This window comes from Fundulus heteroclitus, chromosome 9 (genome assembly GCF_011125445.2).
Source record: "Fundulus heteroclitus isolate FHET01 chromosome 9, MU-UCD_Fhet_4.1, whole genome shotgun sequence".
NCBI classification, from domain to species: domain Eukaryota; kingdom Metazoa; phylum Chordata; class Actinopteri; order Cyprinodontiformes; family Fundulidae; genus Fundulus; species Fundulus heteroclitus.
In genome coordinates, this window is record NC_046369.1 from 28,238,732 (window position 1) to 28,257,934 (window position 19,203).

General features: G+C 44.2%; 1 protein-coding gene across 2 annotated transcripts in view; it reads left to right on the forward strand.

Moving 5' to 3' along the window:
• pip5k1ca (phosphatidylinositol-4-phosphate 5-kinase, type I, gamma a) overlaps positions 1-19,203 on the forward strand; it is a 70,259-nt gene that overhangs the window by 41,704 nt on the left and 9,352 nt on the right. For both annotated transcript variants that reach the window (XM_036141382.1, XM_012871677.3), the window contains exons 7-15: positions 3,865-4,164; positions 8,160-8,368; positions 9,550-9,633; positions 9,823-9,871; positions 10,603-10,687; positions 11,124-11,285; positions 12,924-13,065; positions 13,439-13,471; positions 13,674-13,793. In XM_036141382.1, coding sequence (XP_035997275.1) covers positions 3,865-4,164; positions 8,160-8,368; positions 9,550-9,633; positions 9,823-9,871; positions 10,603-10,687; positions 11,124-11,285; positions 12,924-13,065; positions 13,439-13,471; positions 13,674-13,793 — 1,184 coding nt within the window. The remainder of the gene's footprint in view (positions 1-3,864; positions 4,165-8,159; positions 8,369-9,549; positions 9,634-9,822; positions 9,872-10,602; positions 10,688-11,123; positions 11,286-12,923; positions 13,066-13,438; positions 13,472-13,673; positions 13,794-19,203) is intronic.

The window sequence follows — 19,203 nt, forward strand, 5'->3', positions numbered from 1 at the left end:
CATTAAAAGTTTTCCCCCTTTTTGTTTTTAGGCTTGGGCAAAAATTTGGAATAAACACCCACTAGGTTTAGTACTAGTTTTCAGGAAAAGTTGGTCATTGCACAGAACAGGAAAGCTTTTTGTCTTACTGATCTTCCCAGGGTAACCCTGGAAGCATGGGGCTAACCTGCTTGTGTCACCAGCGTGCCGCTGAATGCCTAAATCCGGGCGTACACTGTACGAGTTTTTGCCCTTTTCGGGGCGATTCTTCAGTCGTGCGAGAATTTTTTGGATCGGGCCGAGTTTCAGCTTGATCGTGCGTCCTGCGTCGTGTCGTATACGGGGGGGTAACGAGGGGCGATTCGCCTCTCACGACCTCCTCCCGATCAGGAATCCGACGGTCGGATGAAAATCAAACATGTTTGAAATTCAGTCGGCCCTCGTCAGCAATCGTGAGCATATCCTGCTGTTGAAATGGTAAATGGCTTGTACTTGTATAGCGCTTTAAGTAGTCTTGACGACCTCCAAAGCGCTTTACACTACAGTTCAGTCATTCACCCATTCACACCCTGACGGTGGTGAGCTATGTAAGTAGCTACAGCTGCCCTGGGGCAGACTGACAGAGGTGAGGCTGCCATGCACCGGCGCCACCGGGCCCTCTGACCACCGCCAGCAGGCAATGGGGGTGAAGTGTCTTGCCCAAGGACACAACGATGGAGACATTCAAAGCGAGGGATTGAACCGGCAACCCGCCAATTGCAGGACGAACTCCCTAACCTCTGCGCCACCATCGCTGAAGCAGGGCTTGGTGTTACGAGCCAATTTGCCCCAACCTCCCGCATTGCACACGCGCAAACAAGTAGATTCTTCTTCGTCTTCTCAAACGAAAACATAGGAGCGGAGAGAAGCATGACGGCGGTACGTGTGACATGGAATTAAACTACGGAGGAGCAACTCGTAGAATTGCCAAGGCAGCGCGTTTCGTTCTAGTAAGCTTCATATTTAACAGTGAGCATCGACACTTCCGCCTTTTTCTTCATCTGCTGCTGACATTTGGCTTCCGGGTAGACGAATCCGAGTAGCGCCATCTCTCTACAGGGCTGAGTCCGACGTGTGGTTTTTAGTTTTTAGACATGACATTGTGAGCAGTCATGTTGCATCAGACATTTACATTAACGCACAGTGAAAGAACAGATATTGTGAGCGGTGAACTTTTAAACCCTGTGGTTTCGTCGTGCAGTGTATGTCCAGCTTAACAGGCCCCTCTACTTGCAGATTGCCAACCATAATTTTAAAACAGTAGCTTTCATCACAGGGAAGGTGAGGCTGCCTTCAGCCAGTGGTGTGCAGCAACAAGTGGGGGAAGGGCAGCGCTGGATTACCTCGTGCACAGTACAGCTGGTGAAAATTCAGGGAAATTTCCCTGACAACTCATTAAAAATAACTTTCTACCTTTAGAACAGCATGATAAACAACCTTTGAAGATCTGTGATCCGTTTTTTATTTAGATTTTATTAAAAAAGTTCATGCCGGGGGTGTGCTCCGATGGCGCAGGGGCAGTGAGCATGAGCCAAATACGGAGGCCTTTGTCCAGGTTGGATTCCAACCAAAGGTCCTTTACCGCAGTTCTTTTTGGCAGAATTAAAAATAAATCCAACTCTGCCAAAGGCATCAATATTTTGGTCCTAACTGTAATTGAAGGAGTAGAAATCAATCAATATATAGATTATTTCCCCCCCCACATTGATAATGGTTTCCATCAGACGTTTTTTTTTTTTTTTTTTTTTTTTTTTCCCTTTTTGGAAGAAACCACACTGAGATTCAACCAGTCAGAGACGTTGGAGGCTCAGCACGTTCACTGGGACCTTTTCCATGATGTTGGTCATGCTCTGGAGCACTTTCACGGCTCTAATAGGCTGTAAGGAGGTGGCTTAATGACTTCCCTCACATGGAAGGAGGGCAGCCGGAGGCGAGAGCAGGCGGACTCAGAACAAGTGTTTTACACACGCTACAGACTTTCAGGGGGGGGAGGAAAAAAAAAAACATCTCAGCTGAAACTGCAAACTGCTGTTCTCGTAAAAAAAAAAAAAAGGGGGGGACTTAATGTGGAACGCAGTCATTGGTGGAGCTGGAGGCTTCTTCCACAGCTGACTGGCTGAGGAGCTTGGCTCTGGCCGGCCTGCTGATGACAGTGATGTAACCGACTCCCCGCTGCCACTTCTCTGGGTTCATTTTACACGCCTCCCCCCCATCCTGCCTCCTGGTTAGGAGTCGTACCGCTCTCTCCTGCCATAGCTGTCCGTGTGTCTCTCTGCCTTTTTCACGCTGTTTCTTGTGCTTCTCTCTGTTCTCCGCCCCTCTTCTCCCTCTCCTCTGCCTCACGTGTCTCTGCCGATGGCTTGTCACCACTCTGCCCTCCTAACATTGACAGAAGGGTCGTGTGCTGCTGAGGGCGGAGGGCGCTCTTCTCTCCCTGCGTGTTCTCGCCCCTCCTTCATTGTGACGCCTCTTCGACCGGGTTCCTACCACGAGATGAAGGTCATTCGGGATTTAACCGAACCCTCTCATCATCTTTCTATTCTCTGCTCCTCTTTTCTGTCTCCTTCTGCGCTCCTTGATGCCGTGCATCATCACCCCTTTATGGACCAGCGCTCTCGCTTTCTTTCCCAGCTCTCATTTCTCTAATGGGACAGATCTGGCCTAGCTCCCAAGGTCAAAGCAGGTTTTTTTTTTTTTTTTCTCAGAGCGCCCAGTCCAACTAGCCTCATTTGTGTGGATGGACTACTGAAATATTCAGCACAGATTGGAGACAGGAGACGGCAGCTCTGCGGTGGAGAAAAAAAAAAGGCTGACGCGTGGGAAAGGAGGGGAGAATAAATCTAAAGTTACTGATTAAGTTTTAAATATTTGGTCAACCCAAAGCTGATCTGCAAACACTGTCCCATCCTAACTGATGTTCTGTTACAGTTCTTCTTTTATTGTATCTGTTCCTGTTAGTGATTTTGTTTCAAGTCACGCCATAAACCCAGTTTGTTTCTAGTCTGGAAAAGTCCAGCAGAGGGTAAAGTTGGATTTAGGTTTATTCTCTCCTTGATTTCTTCCTTCCTTCCTTCCTTCCTTCCTTGAGTCCTTCCTTGAGTCCTTCCTTCCTTCCTTCCTTGAGTCCTTCCTTCCTTCCTTCCTTGAGTCCTTCCTTCCTTCCATTCCTTCCTTCCTTCCTTCCTTCCTTCCTTCCTTCCTTCCTTCCACTCTGTTATTTTTGCCACAGACGCTCTATTGAACTTTTCCACTTATCTTTTTATTCACATGCTGACAGACATGAGGACTCTGGCCAAATTTTTATTGGAAAAATATTAAAATATTGCCATAAAAAATGCGTAAGAACTCACAAGCATAAAATCAGAGATCCGTAAGTGAGCAAACTCAACAAGCTGAACCTGGTGAGTTGAACTGAAAGTCATTCTAAAAAAGCAAAGAGAGCTGTCTTCTTCCTACATTGTTGCCAAAGGATGCTGCAGTGCAGGCAGGGACACATTTTGCCTCTTTAAAAAGAAGCTCAACTAAAACTAAAGTGTTCGGGGGGATCTTTTTATGATGACTTTTACGCTCATTTAATTTTCAACAACTGTATATTACCAGCAGTACTTTGGTGTTTTTTGGCAATAAAGAGTTGAAACCAGGTATATACATATATTTTATTTAAAAAAAGACATAAACTCTCTTTTTCTCACACTAAATAGATGGCATAAATACTTTTGTTCGTAATACACTTCATTTTTTCACCCGTCCTTCTGGTAACAAACACCTCTTCATCGCTGGTCCTCTAAAACGACGTGTAAACCTTTCTTTCTCTCTCTCCTCCCCATCCGATCTCCTCTCCTCCAGAACTTGAATCAGAACCCTCGTACGCTGCTGCCCAAGTTTTTCGGCCTCTACTGCGTCCAGTCGGGCGGGAAGAACATCCGCGTGGTGGTGATGAACAACGTGCTGCCCCGCGTGGTTCGCATGCACCTCAAGTTCGACCTGAAGGGCTCCACCTACAAGAGGCGAGCGTCCAAGAAGGAGAGGGAGAAGGCCAAACCCACGTTCAAAGACCTGGACTTCATGCAGGACATGCCGGATGGACTGATGCTGGACCAGGACACCTACAGCGCCATGGTTAAAACTCTACAGAGAGACTGTCTGGTGAGAAACATCGTTGTTGTGTTTCCAGAGAGCCACACCAAAACACACTACAGTACAGCAACAGTACAAGGCAAATTTATTTGTATAGCACATTTCAGTACAAGGACAACACAAAATGCTTTACATGATTAAAACATAGGGAGATAAAAACAGAATAAAAGCAAGTTGGAATAAAATGTAGAAAATCTGAAACAAAAGAAAACACGGGAGAATGGAAACTAAATGCAAATATTAATGATTTTAAAAACAGTTGGACTACAAAGTGGAACGAATGATGTTTCAGTAAAACAGTTAAACTAGAACAGTTGAAGGCAATCCTAAACAAATGTGTTTTTAATCTTGATTTAAAGGAACTCAGGTTTTCAGCACTTTTACAGTTTTCTGGAAGTTTGTTCCAGATAAGTGGAGCATAGGAACTAAATGCTGCTTCTCCTTGTTTAGTTCTAGTTCTGCAGAGTAGGCTGGAGCCAGAAGACCTGAGTGGTCTGGATGGTTGATACACTGATAACAAGTCTGTGATGTATTTAAGTGCTAAGCCATTTAGGGATTTATAGACTAACAGAAGTATTTTAAAGTCTATTCTCTGAGCTACAGGGAGCCAGTGTAAGGACTTTAGAACTGGGGGTTATGTGCTCTACTTTCTTAGTCTTAGTGAGGACGCGGGCAGCAGCGTTCTGGATCAGCTGCAGCTGTCTGATCCACTTTTTAGGCAGACCTGTGAAAACACCGTTGCAGTAATCTATTCTACTAAAGATAAACGCATGGATTAGTTTTTCCAGATCCTGCCAACTTAGCCACTTTGTCACAATATTTAGCGACTTTTTTTTTGTTCAAAAAAGCGACTAGCGACAAATCTAGTGACTTTTTTCTGTCATTGACAACTAGCGACTTCACATGAAAGCACCAATTCAATCTGCAGTTACTGTCTTGAGTGAGCCCTGTCTGTCACACACACACACACACACACACACACACTGCAGCTGCCTCTTCCTGAATGCCCCACGCTTGCAGTAGAGCAGAGAGTAGAGGGGAGAGAGATCCACTTCGCTCCGTTTTCTGAAAATGTATAGTGCGCACAAAGCTGCCGGTGATTCCGCTTTGGATTACAAAGCGGGATGTAAATATAACGTAAATATACTTTTTAATCTAGTTTTTTTTCCCCTCTGAAACTGTTCCACTAAAATAATTACCTGTATTTGATTCACGGACAGCTTAAATCCCTTATTCACCTCGCTCACTGTGTGCCTCTCATATCTGTCTTTTTAGTAAAATTTGTTTTATGCAGTGTGGATTCAGGCAATGTACAAAATTTTGCACAAAGTTCATTTGTTGTTCCAAACATATTTACAGTGTTTTTAATCACATTTTTGTCTTGCCAAGAGCTTATCTTTCCTACAGCCTGAATCACAAGTACATTAACAAAAATGCTAATTACTTGATGACGTCATATAGCAACTTCTAGTGACTTTTAGGACTGAGGAGTTGGCAACAGTGTCTGAGCTAGGGGGAGCATGTAGATATTGAAGAGGAGGGAACCCAGGATGGACCCTTGGGGAACCCCGCATGTGACTTTTGTAATCTCTGATGTAAAGTTACCTACTGATACAAAAAAGTCCCTGTCCTTTAAGTAGGATTTAAACCAGTGGAGAGCTGTACCAGAAAGGCCGACCCAGTTTTCCAGGCGTTCTAACAGGATGTAGTGATCGACAGTATCAAATGCTGCACTGAGGTCCAATAGTACCAGCACGGTGGTTCTTCCACAGTCTGTATTTATATGGATATCATTAAACACCTTGATAAGGGCGGTCTCTGTACTGTGGTGAGGAAACCAGACTGGAAAACGTCAAAGCGGCTGGTCGTAGTTAAGAAGGTGTTTAATTGTTGAAATACAACTTTTTCAATGATCTTACTGATAAAGGGGAGGTTTGAGATGGGCCTGTAGTTCTGGAGTAGTAGTTTGTCTAAATTATTATTTTTTAGCAGTGGTTTGATAATTGCTGTTTTTAGGGACTGGGGGAAAACACCTGACAGAAGGGACGTGTTTATTATCTGAGTCAAATCAGCCGCTATGACAGGCAAAACTTTCTTAAAGAAAGCTGTGGGTAAAATATCAAGACAGCATGAAGAGGAACTTAGCTGCTGAATGATCTGCTCTAAGCTTTTGGAGTTTGGCTGAATTGGGACATTTGGTCAGGATAAGTTCCAGTTGGAGACAACTTTGGTACTGAGTTTGATATGGAAGTACAAACTGATCCTCTAATTTTTAGGATTTAATTTAGCAAATTCATTGCTGGTCCTGTTGGAATGAAGTTCAGAAGTAACAGACATTTGAGGGTTTGTTAACCTGTCGACTGTAGTAAATAAGGCACGATATTAATGTTTTTCTTGATGATCTCAGAGAAGAAAGATTCTCTTGCATTTTTCAGTTGTGAGTTATATCTGTAAAGTCTCTCTTTATAGATGTCATAGTGAACCTGGAGTCTATTCTTTCTCCACCTGCGTTCAGCTTTTCGACACTCCCTTTTTTCACCTCTAACTGCTGAAGCATTTCTCCAAGGAGATTTTTTCTTCCCGGAAACAACTTTCACTTTAACTGGAGCAATGCAGTCAATGATATCTGAGACTTTAGAGTGAAAGTTATCTACTAGCTCATCTACTGAATTACAGCATCAGGTTGAAGTATCAGAGTAAGCTTGGATAAAAGTTTCCGTTGCATTGTCCTTAAAGGTGCATTTTCTTATGATGTCCCTTTGGCTAAATGAGTCACTGGTAATTATGCTTTCAAAGGTAACAGAAAAGTGATCAGATAGGGCAACATCAGTTACATTGACTGGAAATGTTTAGACCTTTAGTGATGATTGAGTCTAAAATACAGGACAGGAAGTGTTCTGTAGAAAAGGTAAGTTCCTTTATCAATGGTAAGACAGACGAAAATACTTTTTTCTTAAGACAGCTTTTGGCATTGCCCGGATCCCGCTTTATAAATTAGAGCAAGACTTTTACAAAGTGTTCGCCTGGGCAGCAGCCCTGCCCTTATCTTGTAAATCACAACCTCAGGTCTACATTTATTGGCTCTGTGTTTGGAGAAGAGTGCATGTGCAAGCTTGGTTTTCATATTCAGATGCAGGGCATGTGTGTTAGCAGCCCTGGTAATAGTGTGAGAACACAAACCAATCTTTTATTACTGTAACACAAACTCATTCTGAATTTTATTGAAGAAAATCTATCCTTGGATTGGGATTCATCGAACGCAATGGGAACTAATCCCATGTGAGGAAATATTTGTGTGAAACAAAGTCACCAGGCTCACACCGAATACGGTGCAGATATGGTTGCGGCGCTGCAGGGAACTCAAATGATTAAAAATCAATGTGTGCTGTAAAAATTCCTCTAGAAGGAAGTTTGACCGCAGCGGTTCGTGAGCCAAACAGGAAATGTTGGGCGCTAAACAGGATAAAGTTCCAGTGAATTTCAGTATAAAATCCCCCCACCATGTATGGGTTTGTGACAGCAGGACAGAAGATGCTCTACCTGGCATGGATGCCTAACAACTAATTTGCACACATGTTATTATGAAACCTGGTGACCCGTTTGCTGCATTTCTCTAAACGTGAGTTTTAGTAATCGTTTACCTCCCTTACCACTGTGAATGGTGGGAAGATAAGGTAAATATGGATCATCACCAGCTTAAGGGTCTGACTCTGAAACATATGGGCATCTGTGTTTTGGTATATTTATAAATAGGGATAACAGAGGAAATAGAAAAGGCATTTATTACATTTATTTTAAACAGATTGTTGTGGCAATAATTGTGGCTCCAAAACAATTATTTCTGCATGGTATTTTTTCCCCCAGTTTGTGGATTTTCGAATCGACTGATTGGTTTGATTCTTCAATAGTATTCTGTGCTGTTGTTCACCCAGCTTAACCAGGAACGCCTGTGTCATTATTCTTTCATGCGGACTTAAAGGTGTCTGTATTTGTTCTGGGTTCAGGTCCTGGAAAGCTTCAAGATTATGGACTACAGCCTGCTGCTCGGGGTCCACAACATGGACCAAGCGGAGAGGGAGAGGCAGATGGAGGGGTCTCAGGGCGACGACGACGAGAAGAGGCCCGTGGCCCAGCAGAAGGCCCTCTACTCCACCGCCATGGAGTCCATCCAGGGGGGAGCCGCCTGCGGAGGGTCCATCGACACTGACGACACGTGAGTTTAACACGGGAGACAGGGGGCCACCGGCAGGGCGATGAAGGGGGGCGCTTCTATTTTCAAAAGAGAGTCTTAGCTTTCCATTCTCATAAAAAAAGGACAATCAGCTGAAATAAGAACATTTATTATTATTATGCTCTGTCAACTGTTTTTTCCAATAAATTCAACCAAACATTTTCAACCAGATATGATCATATTTAATACATATATATTTGTAGTTTCAGTTTACCTAATCTCACACCAGAACAAAAACTTCTAAAATCTATATTAGAAAAATTTATTGTTTTGAATAAAATCTCGAGCACTGCATTTATTTCACCTATAGCTTTTTCTACAAAGTAAACAAATGTTTAGTTAGTAATCCATGACTTTATGTGTCTTTGGGTTATACATATGTGATGCATATGCATATTAATCTCCATAAATCGAGGGATGAATAGTAGGAAATAGCCTCTCTCTTACATGTGTTCATATCAACACTCATTTCAAACGTTAAAACAACTCCAGCTGTGGAAAACAAGCACAGATGTGGATCACTGTATGTTGCCGCCACACGCTGTTACTAGGCTGCTACACCAATAAAAATGTAATAATTTTAAGATTTTGCTTGGATTATCAATAAATGTTGACAATGCTGTATATCTGGGGGGAAAAACAGGAACCTTTGCAGAAATTGTTGCAAAACAGATTTATATATCTAATTCTGTGTATATCAGAGCTCAGTCATGTTAAACGATTTTACGAAGACCATACATTTAAGTATCATAAAATCTCGAGAAACAAAACTTTTAAATCTGATAGAAAAAATAAAATCTTCTACTGGTCTTATTTCGTGTTATTACTGGAAAAGATAAAGTGGAGCTGGAGCAGTGATGTCCTGCGTGGAAGTGGGATTGGGGATTTTTTTTGTTAAAAGTGTGATGCATATTCTGCTGCATTTAGATTTATATCCCTAATCCGAGTTTAGGAATAACACTTATTAGCAGGAATTTATCTCAAACCAAAACTGTTGGATTAGATCAAATCAAACTTTGTAGATTAAACTACTTAACTATCAACAAATAAATCCTCTTGCTCCTTTCTCAAACCTGTCCGCCGTACATTAACCGTCCAAGATCTGCTTTCCTGCATTTCATCACAGATGCTTCCTTTCACTTTTACTTCCTGTCTCATTCCAGGATGGGTGGCATTCCAGCGGTTAACGGCAAAGGGGAAAGACTTCTTCTCTACATCGGGATCATCGACATCTTACAATCCTACAGGTGATCCTCCTCGAGAATGAACCGATGATGGATATGAGATCATAAATCCTGCTGTTGCTGCTGCGCGCTGGCTTTCCCCTCAGACCACACATTTGCAGCGTTCATTTGTATATTGAGAGTTTGCTTGTGCGCGTCTCATAGGAGCCCTGCTTAACATGGTTTCAACTCTGCTCCTCTTTGTGTCTCCAGGCTAATAAAGAAACTGGAGCACACGTGGAAGGCTTTGGTTCACGACGGGGTGAGTTCAAGACTCTTTCACCGACAACGAAGGCCTCGGGCGCACACACACACACACACACACACACGCGCGAACACGGCCCGCTCCCTGCAGCGCTTCCTTCCCTCCCATCAGGGGAGAATCAGCCCTGGGGGATTAGGCTCTTCATCATCCCAAGTCCGCGCTCAAGATAGACTCGGACTCATCGGTCTTGCTCCCACTCTCTCCTCCCTCGCTGCTCTCTCCCGCTCCGAACCACGCTCATTCACGAGATGCGTGTAGGAGTGCGGGCGGCGTGCTCTGCGTCACTGGCTATGATGAACACGCCACGCTTTCTTCATGTTACACGCAGCCGACAAATGTGCGAAAAGATGGAGCTCAAAGTGTGTAAAGACGACGCTGAAGCAGAAACCCAGTAACGTTGATGCTCTCTCCCCTCCCTCCCCTCCCTCCCTCCCTCAGCCTCCTTCTGTGCTCTGTCGCTCCGAACCAAACACTAAGTGTCATCTGTCCGTCTGTTGGCGGCGTTATCCCACTGGTCTGATACATAAATAATGAGGCGGGGTGTCTGTTGCCTCGCCCGGCGGTGTCTCTGAGTGTCTGTGGGAGACACTTGTACGTGAAGCCCGGGAGAGCAGCTTTACCCAGAGTTACTGAGACGGGACACGAAAAGGACAAACGGACAGTTTAATCCTGCTCACTTCACCGTTTGTCTTATAAGTCTATCTCTGTCTGTCTGTCTCCCCCCCCAGGACACCGTATCGGTCCACCGACCAGGTTTCTATGCCGACAGGTTCTTCAAGTTCATGAGCAGCACGGTATTCAAGAAGAGCTCATGTGAGTTTCTTTTTAACACCCAGACACTTCCTTAAATAGTCACATGGAGCCGTGTGGGAAGAGCCACAAAAAGACCCAGATGTCAGACAGAGCCGTCTGTTTTTCAGCCTAAATATGAACGTCTGAGGCAGATGCTAGAAGCCTTGAGAGGTGCTGTCCCTCTGGTCCCTCTGCTGCTTGGTGTTGCTTTTGCTGTCAGATTTCATCTCACATTATAGCGAGGATGACTTTCTGTGATGTGTGTGAACTCACCTTTTATTTGTCTTTTTGAGAACCTTGGGTTGACGTTTGAATTGTCGTGCATATTAGCGTAAAGATCTGGGCTGGTTTTTCACGCCGTCTTAATCCAACGTAGACCTCAGTGCTGATGTTATGTCGCACACACCTACGGGTTGATGCTTCCTGACGCCGTGTCTGTGTGCGTCGCACCTCACAGCGCTGAAGTCCTCCCCGTCCAAGAAGGGCCGCGTGTCGTTGTCGGTGCCCAAATGCGCCGGACCGGGCGCAGCGTGGTCCGCCAGCCAGCTGGCCTCTGAGAGGGACGAGAACATCTACGACCTGAGAGGAGCCCACAGCTTCCCGACGCTGGAGGACGAAGGTGAACATTGCGCTCGTTGTTTTTTGGAGAGCTAAAAGTGTGTGAATCTTGGTTAGCATGTCCTTTTTATTTGTAAAACTACACCCAAAGGCAGATGGGCTCCTAAAATAACTCTACTGAACATCCTCTCCCTGTCCGTATGGAGCACACATGCACTTTAAGGCTGGTCCCTCCTCATTTGTGTTAAAGTGGGAACAAAAAAGAGTCGCATTCTCAAAGACCAGGGTTGTTAACGTCAAGCAGGCTGATTTGAAAGAAAAAGAAAAAAACTTCTGCTGAAAGCAGGTGGAAAGTTTGGTGCAGGAAGAGAAAGTGCAAAAAACTGCTTCTGTGATGGCGTTGCTAAATAAAACAGGTCAGGAATGTCGTAGGAGGTTACAGCCCAAAGCCCATCGCCCATTCCAGATAGATATGCCGGATATTTTGCCAATAATCGTGTTAATGAAATATCTTTTCAAAACCTTTGTTGAAAATAATGGCGCTTTTATAAATCCATAACGCCTCTTGACTGTGGAGCCCTTTAAACAGATGGAGAGGTTAGTAAAGCAATATAACCATAGAACAAAGATCTGCCTGCGTCGCACAACTTAGACAAGGCAGACTGAGGCAACAGAAATAAAAGATTCAATTTAATTCAACTTTATTTATATAGCGCCAATTCATGAAACATGTCATCTCGAGGCACTTTACAAAGTCAAATTTAATAAGATTATACAGATTGGTCAAAAATGTCCTATATAAGGGAACCAATTGATTGCATCAAGTCTTCACAAGCAGCATTCACTCCTGGGGAACCGTAGAGCCACAGGAAGAGTCGTCTGCATTGTTCATGGCTTTGCAGCAATCCCTCATACTAAGCAAGCATGAAGCGACAGTATGAACGGTCATCTGCCTCGACCGACTGGGGTTACAGAAGACAGAACAGAGACACAACAAGAGAGACAAAAAAGCACAGAAGCACACATTGATCCAGTAATCTGTTCTACATTAGATGGTAGTAGCGGGTGATCAGTCTTCCTTGGATGATGTCACAGTTAACAGAACGCCAGACCAGGTGTACCTTCTATGAAGAAAAAAAGAGAGAGCAAAAAGTTAAAAGCTGGAATGACGACAAGCAATGCAAAACTGGAGAGCAGTAGGAGAACTCTGCAGAGTGAGAGAAATAGGCCCTGATGTCCTCCAGCAGCCTAAGCCTATAGCAGCATAACTATAGAGGTAGCTCAGGGTAACATGAGCCACTCTAACTATAAGCTTTGTCAAAAAGGAAAGTTTTAAGATCCCCTTTTATTTAGTGAAACGCTGTAATTGTGTCCTCTAAAAATGGGTAATTTTTGTGGAATTAAAAGGATGTAAAGTGAAGAAATCTCCAAATGATGCAGTCTCTTACTGACTACAGCGTTACTTACTGACTTAGAAAATGGATCCTGACGAGGTTCCTGTAGACGTGGAACTTTACGTTTTGATGAATGCCTTGTCAGGTGTGAGTTTTTCTCCCTTTTCGATAACTTCTGCCACTTCGGTGTCACCAGCAAAAACACAGTTTTCTAGTTGTGATTTTGGGCGAACAGACGTTTCGTAAAACGCGGTACACCAAAGGATCGAAAAGAGAAATAGTCCGCTCTGTCCTCTTCCTGCCAGGTCGCCAGGATCTCCTTCCGTGTACTCCCCCGTCGTTTGAGGAGGCCACCACGGCGTCCATTGCCACGACACTCTCGTCCACCACGTCTTTGTCCATCCCAGAAAGATCTCCGTCTGACACGGCAGAGCATCCGCGCTACAGGTACGAATCGGTGACACCAAGCCGACACCGGCGGGGAGTCCAGGCTTCAATCTGATGTGGCGGCCTGACCTGAAACGGGTCTTTTTGTGCTAAAAACCCCGAAAGAAGACAGCGCTAAATAGGCTGGAACTACCAGTCGTTAGATTTAGGAGGCAATTACCTTACCGCATAGGGCCGCGTTGTTTTGGATAGCTTTTTTTTCCTTCTTAATTTGTCATAATTTGAAAACTGTCTTTCGTATTTGCTCAGGTTATCTTTATTTGATGGACCGAAGCATTTAGGTTTGATCATAAAAAGCAAACAGGGAACAAATCAGCTTGGTAAAGTGCTTTTCATTTACATCTTGTACTTATAGTGTTTTCTCTGTCCTCAGGAGGCACACCCAGTCTCTCAGCCACGACGGAAGGTGAGCTTCTACTCTGTAGCGCCGTGTTTTTTTCACAGCGTTGAAACGCGTCCGGGTGTGGTGGGTGGAAGGCAGAGGAAATGCGACGCCTGCGTGTTTACGAGGGAGCTCTTTCTTCCCGTCGCTAAGATGTGGCTGTGCGTGTGTATTTCTGTTTGTTTTTGGCGTTTCATTTCCTGCGTTTTCCCTCCACGTGTGCCAGGACCCAGGAGGAGCTGCGTGTGCGCGAGGAGGAACAGCAGACCATCACCGTGGAGGTGGAGCTGAAGAGACACGACAGCGAGCCAACCATCTCTGTCCCGCAGTCCTCGCCTGAGACCAGGTACGCCAGCGACGAAAGAGGCCAGTTTACCTGGTAGATGATGGATGATGCGTTAAATATCAGAAAGAGTCAAATGAATCCAGCACCTGGGACATATTGCATTACCTTCAGTGAGTTATCAACTGGATTCGTGGCGGAACAGGGCGGCTTTCAGGCAAATAGGATCACCGTAATTCCTTAATCCTTAGTTCTTTTTCCTTAATCGTTTTAATCATGTTTTAATCCAACACCCATTTACAGAAAAGTAAACAAAAACAGATTGTTTTGCCCTCCACTCTGGGATTACAACCCAGTGTGAACATTGCCATCTTGTCCTTGGTCAGTAAAGAATAGCGCCACCTGTTGCCATTTTTAGTCACAGCTCCCTGCTCACTCATTGGCACTCCTGGGTAAAAACAAATATTAAAACGCTTCTTTGGGCAAAAAGACAAAAACCCTTTGGTTAAAACCTACACTGGTAATTTTAGAGACAAAAAAATCCTTTATTTTGAGTAAATTGATTCAATTACAAACATTTACGTCTCGGAACAATCCTTCCTTTGACCAAAAGAGATCTTTGACCATTCCTAGTGGAAAATAACTTGATTCTGTCCCTGTTGAACTCCGGCAAAGTCAAGGATCATTGTCCCTTTGAAAGATTCAGGGACAACCCATTTTCAGTGTGGTTAGCAGAAGCCAGCAGACTTTCAGATTTCTACTGACCTCCAACAAGGTTCCCACAGAAACAAGCCCACAGCGGCACAGGTCCTTCACCATGGCCGGGTATGAGGGGCCTTTGTTTGAAATCTCAACCTTCTGATGTCACAGATGAGCACGCAGAGGAAGTTGAGACAGACACAAGACCCAGATAGATGCAAAACCGAATGGCTGTCGGTCAGGAAGCCTCGTCGTCCTTGGTTAGTGGAGAGTAGTCCCATCTGATGACGTGCTGAGTTAAAGGCGGTGATATCGGTGCAGAAACACGCTTCCCCCTTTTTGGTCAAGCAGTTCGGTCAACGTAACCTTTGCGATGCAATAAAAGACGTTCAGGCTGGAAATTCTTTTAAGAGCCATTAACCATCTTCACCGATTTAGTTCATCTTTGGAAAATACACTTAAAGTAAAATGTTTACGTATGCACCCCCTGTGGCCTGTCTCTTCTGCTGATGCTGCATGTAAACCTACAGCCATCCATCCATCCGTTCATTTTCCGTCACGTTTATCCCTCATGGGGTCGCGAGGGGTGTTCAATCTGAAAAACTCACAGAGAAAGAAATGGCAATTAGAAGGATTTTATTGACACAATATTTTAAGTCTTTGGCGCTCAGACCTCGGCAGGAACATTAATGCTGAATTATACTTTAATATGCATAAGTAGATGTATGAGAACAGGGATGTTCCCCCCAGGTCTGAAACTGGTGGTGGAGTGGAGATAGAAGAAGTTTGTTCAGTCCATATGATGATCGATAAATGTCCAACTTGATAAACACAGGTTTGCATGAACTGTCCATGATGAGCAAGCATGAAGCGACTGTGGAGAGGAAAAACTCCCCTTTGGGAAGAAACCTCAGGCAGAACCGGGCTCAACATGGTGGTCTTCTGCCGGACCGATAACGGGGTGATAGGGAGTGCTGAAGACTGAAGGGAGAAAACACTCTGATGGGTTGAGGATGGAGGAACGTCTTGGAAGCTAGATGAACTCAGCTACGATGGTGGAGAAGGGGTTGGGGGTGGGTTGAATCGGACATCTGATTCGAAATCCGACATGCAATCCGTTTGCGCTTGCTGGTTAGCAGGCTGAGACGTGGATTTGAAGTTGCTTTTAAGATGAGCGAGGGATGCTGATTGGCTTCATGGAGGTGCGGTTCGTAGCTGATTGGCTCACATCAGAGGCGGATCGGACTCTGAATGGAGGCAGGCGATGAGTTTCTTCAATTGAACTTGCGCTTCAGCTTCATTTGGTGCCTATCTCCAGCGTTCACTGGGCGAGAGGCGGGGTACACCCTGGACAGGTCGCCAGTCTATCGCAGAACCTACACCTAAATAAAAGGAAAATTCACTCACGGCTCTGGAAATTGGTAAATGATGATGAATAAAAAAAAAGCAGACCCTTTAATGTGTGACCCTGATACCCGATAGTAACTCTATAGAGACGTCATGAGCACAGCTCCTGTCCCTTCATGACTCAGCGTGACCCAGTACCGTACACAAGCTGCTGGATTAACACACCTGTCTCACAAACACACGAGCGCCATCGCTAAGCTGCTTAGCCCGTTTGTTTATTGGAGTGAGCGGCCCATTGTTCTGAGCAGACGCCTGCTGCAGGTGCCGCGTGGGGCTCCCGCCGCACTTTGGTTATGAGGGAAGAGCACACATGCGTGTAGATTTGTGTCGGCGTGCGTTTGTTTTATTTGGGTCAGACATTGACTAAAGGAGGCCCTGATATCTAGTCGAGGGGGGTTTATGGGGGGGGTATGTGCCCTATTTCCAGCGGGCTGTAGAAACAGGGCAGTGGGCCAGGAGGCCTGAGGCAAGCTGCTTCCATGTAGCCGAGATGACCTGAAACTTTGCATCCTTAATGTGTTTTTTTTAATTGTGTCAATTTTAATTTGGGATTTTAGTCGCAATGCACCGATAAGGCTTTTCCTGGATTTCCAGATCTCTCTGAGGTCTGACCTACCACTTCCAATTTTGACTTTTTAATTTTTTTAATGCTAAGTGCTGTAACATGCGCATGATGATAAATGTGCTGCACGTTCTTTGATAGAGCAGAAAATAAAGGACTGACAAGGTCATTTATGCATCAAGGGATGTGTCCCTAACCTTTTATGTGAGTTATTTTACTACATTTCTAAAATTTAATCTTGTTGATTTGTGTGTTTGTCGACTGGTCAAAGCAGCGGGAGCTCTTGGTATTGATGCATTCAGTAAATGGGAAAAAGAGGAACCTGGTTTCTCAGTATTTGACCCGCTGATCACCGATCAGAACCGATCAATGGAAAATTAACTGATTCCCGTCTAGTGCTGATTGGTTGATTGGTGCACACTCTTGCACACTGCAAAAAATAGAACTAAAAACAAGTAAAACCTTCTTGAAATGTATGTATTTGCCCTTGATTTGAGCAGGTAAATAAGACTATTTGCCAATGGATTAAGATTTTAGTACTTAAAATAGGAACAATTCATCTCCATCATCTTATTTCAAGTGCAGTATATCTAATTATCTTATTTTAGGGGTAAAAATACTCATTCCATTGGAAAATAATCTTATTTACCTGCTCAAATCAAGGGTAAATAGATTCATTTCAAGAAAATTTTACTTAATTTTAGCTCTCTTTTTGCAGTGCAATAAAAAAAAAACACTCACACGGAAGAAGTTAATAAGATTAAAAGGAAAAATGAAAGCAGAGTCAGCTATTTGTACAGGTTTCAGATTTATTTCAGTTAGGTCAGGAAAGGTAAAAGTGTTGTTCTCAAGTGAAACCAGCTGAATAATCAGGTTTGACGCCGAGAAAGCAGCGGCTAGACACATGGCCTGGAGGTCTGGATGGGGGCTGGTGAGGAAGACGGAGAGGAGAGGAGATGGATGGATGCCAGATGAGGTGAAGCGAACGGAACGGGGTGACTGACTGAAAGAGGAAGAATCCAAGAAAAGAGGAGAAGAGAAAACAGCAAAATAAAGTGGGATAAAACAGGGTTTAGGGAGTCTTCTCTCTGCGTGGCAACCATCATCCTGTCTCAGCCACTGATTCAGCCAATCATCTCTCTCTTTGAGATTCCTAGTCTTTGTTTTTTTTATATATTTATTTTGCTTTTCTGGCCAGCCGCCGGCGTTTTTTTCCTTGACGAAGCTAAACGGAAACACAGGACCGAGCAACCAGTGTGGAACCTCCTAAATCCTCCCTAATAGTTGATGATCTGGCTGGGAAGAATGGAGGATGGTGGCAGGCAGCACGCTGCCAGCCAGCTGGCGGTTCTATTAGCTCACACGTCTACGGTGCAAACGCCCACACACGCAGCTGCTGAATTTTAGTCAGCGGCGGCTTCCCTCTTAACGACTCGGCGCCGTTCTGCTGATCTTTTGAAAGAGACGTGTCTCAAGGCCTGCAAAGCAAATGGTGGCCCTTGATGTCAGCAACTGCTGTCTGTCTGTGGGTTGCAGACACAGAGACGTGGAATAAGGTGCGGAGGGAAGGAGAAAAGGGTCAGCCTGGATCAAATCGCTTCTGAAGTGGCATAAAAAAAAAATCTGAAGCGCCCTAAATGGTCAATTTTATAAGTCCTAATACTGGCAAATCTTAACTGTCAGACATAGTGCAAAAATACAAACGTTTTAAGAAAATCAGAACAGCTTTAGAAAGTAGTTTGATTAAAAAAATAAAACTGCTTACACAAAAGGATATATTTCAGGTATGCATTCTGTTAATTTTAGTCATCATGCCATATAGCTAAGGAAGCCCAAAATGCAGTTTCTCAGTAAGTTACAATATTACACTGCAAAAACTAAATTTAAATATAAGTAAAAAAAAGTTAGTGTATTTATCCTTGATTTGAGCAGGTAAATAAGATTATCTGCCAATGGAATGAGTATTTTGATCCCTAAACTAAGATAATTAGATTTCCTTCACTTGAAATAAGATGATTGAGATGAATTGTTCCTATTTTAAGTGCAAAATTCTTATTCCATTGGCAAATCATCTTATTTACCTGCTCAAATCAAGGACAAATAGACAAATTTTAAGAACATTTTACTTATTTCTAGTTCCGTTTTTGCAGTGTAAAATTAGACTAATAAAAGAAGGAATTTTATCACAGAAATGTCATCCTACAAAAAGTATGTCCACATACAGTATATGCACTCAGTGCTCGGTTCGGGGCTCATTTTTGGATGAATTACTGCCTCAGTGCAGCGTATGGCGTGTAGGCGAACAGCTTGTGGCTCTGCTGAGGTGTCCAGGCGGTCCAGGTCGCTCCATCGCCGGCCTGCGTCTCGTCTGCGTTGTTGCCGCTGGTGTGTATCTGAATCGTCCTTCCCTCGGCATTGATCAATAGATTCTCTGAGGGGATTTAGGTCAGGCCAGTCTGCTGGCCAACTGAGCACAGTAAAACCAAGGTCTTTAAAGCAGACATTAATGATTCATTAGTCAGCGTGGGCAGGTCCCTGTTGGAACATGAGATCAGCATCTCCTCAACGCTTGCCAGCAGAGGGAAGCATTAAGTGCTCTGATAGGTCCTGGTTGACAGCTTTGGACTTGATAGAACACAGCGGACCAACACCAGCAGAGAATCATCCCTGACTGTGAAATGTTTGTACTGGACCCTCACGCTACTTGGATTTTGTAGCTTGAGGTAGAATCCAAGCGACTCCAGCCGCAGTCCATGTCTCGTGAACGTCCTGAAATGGGCTTCAGCTCAGTGCTCTCTGCTGTCC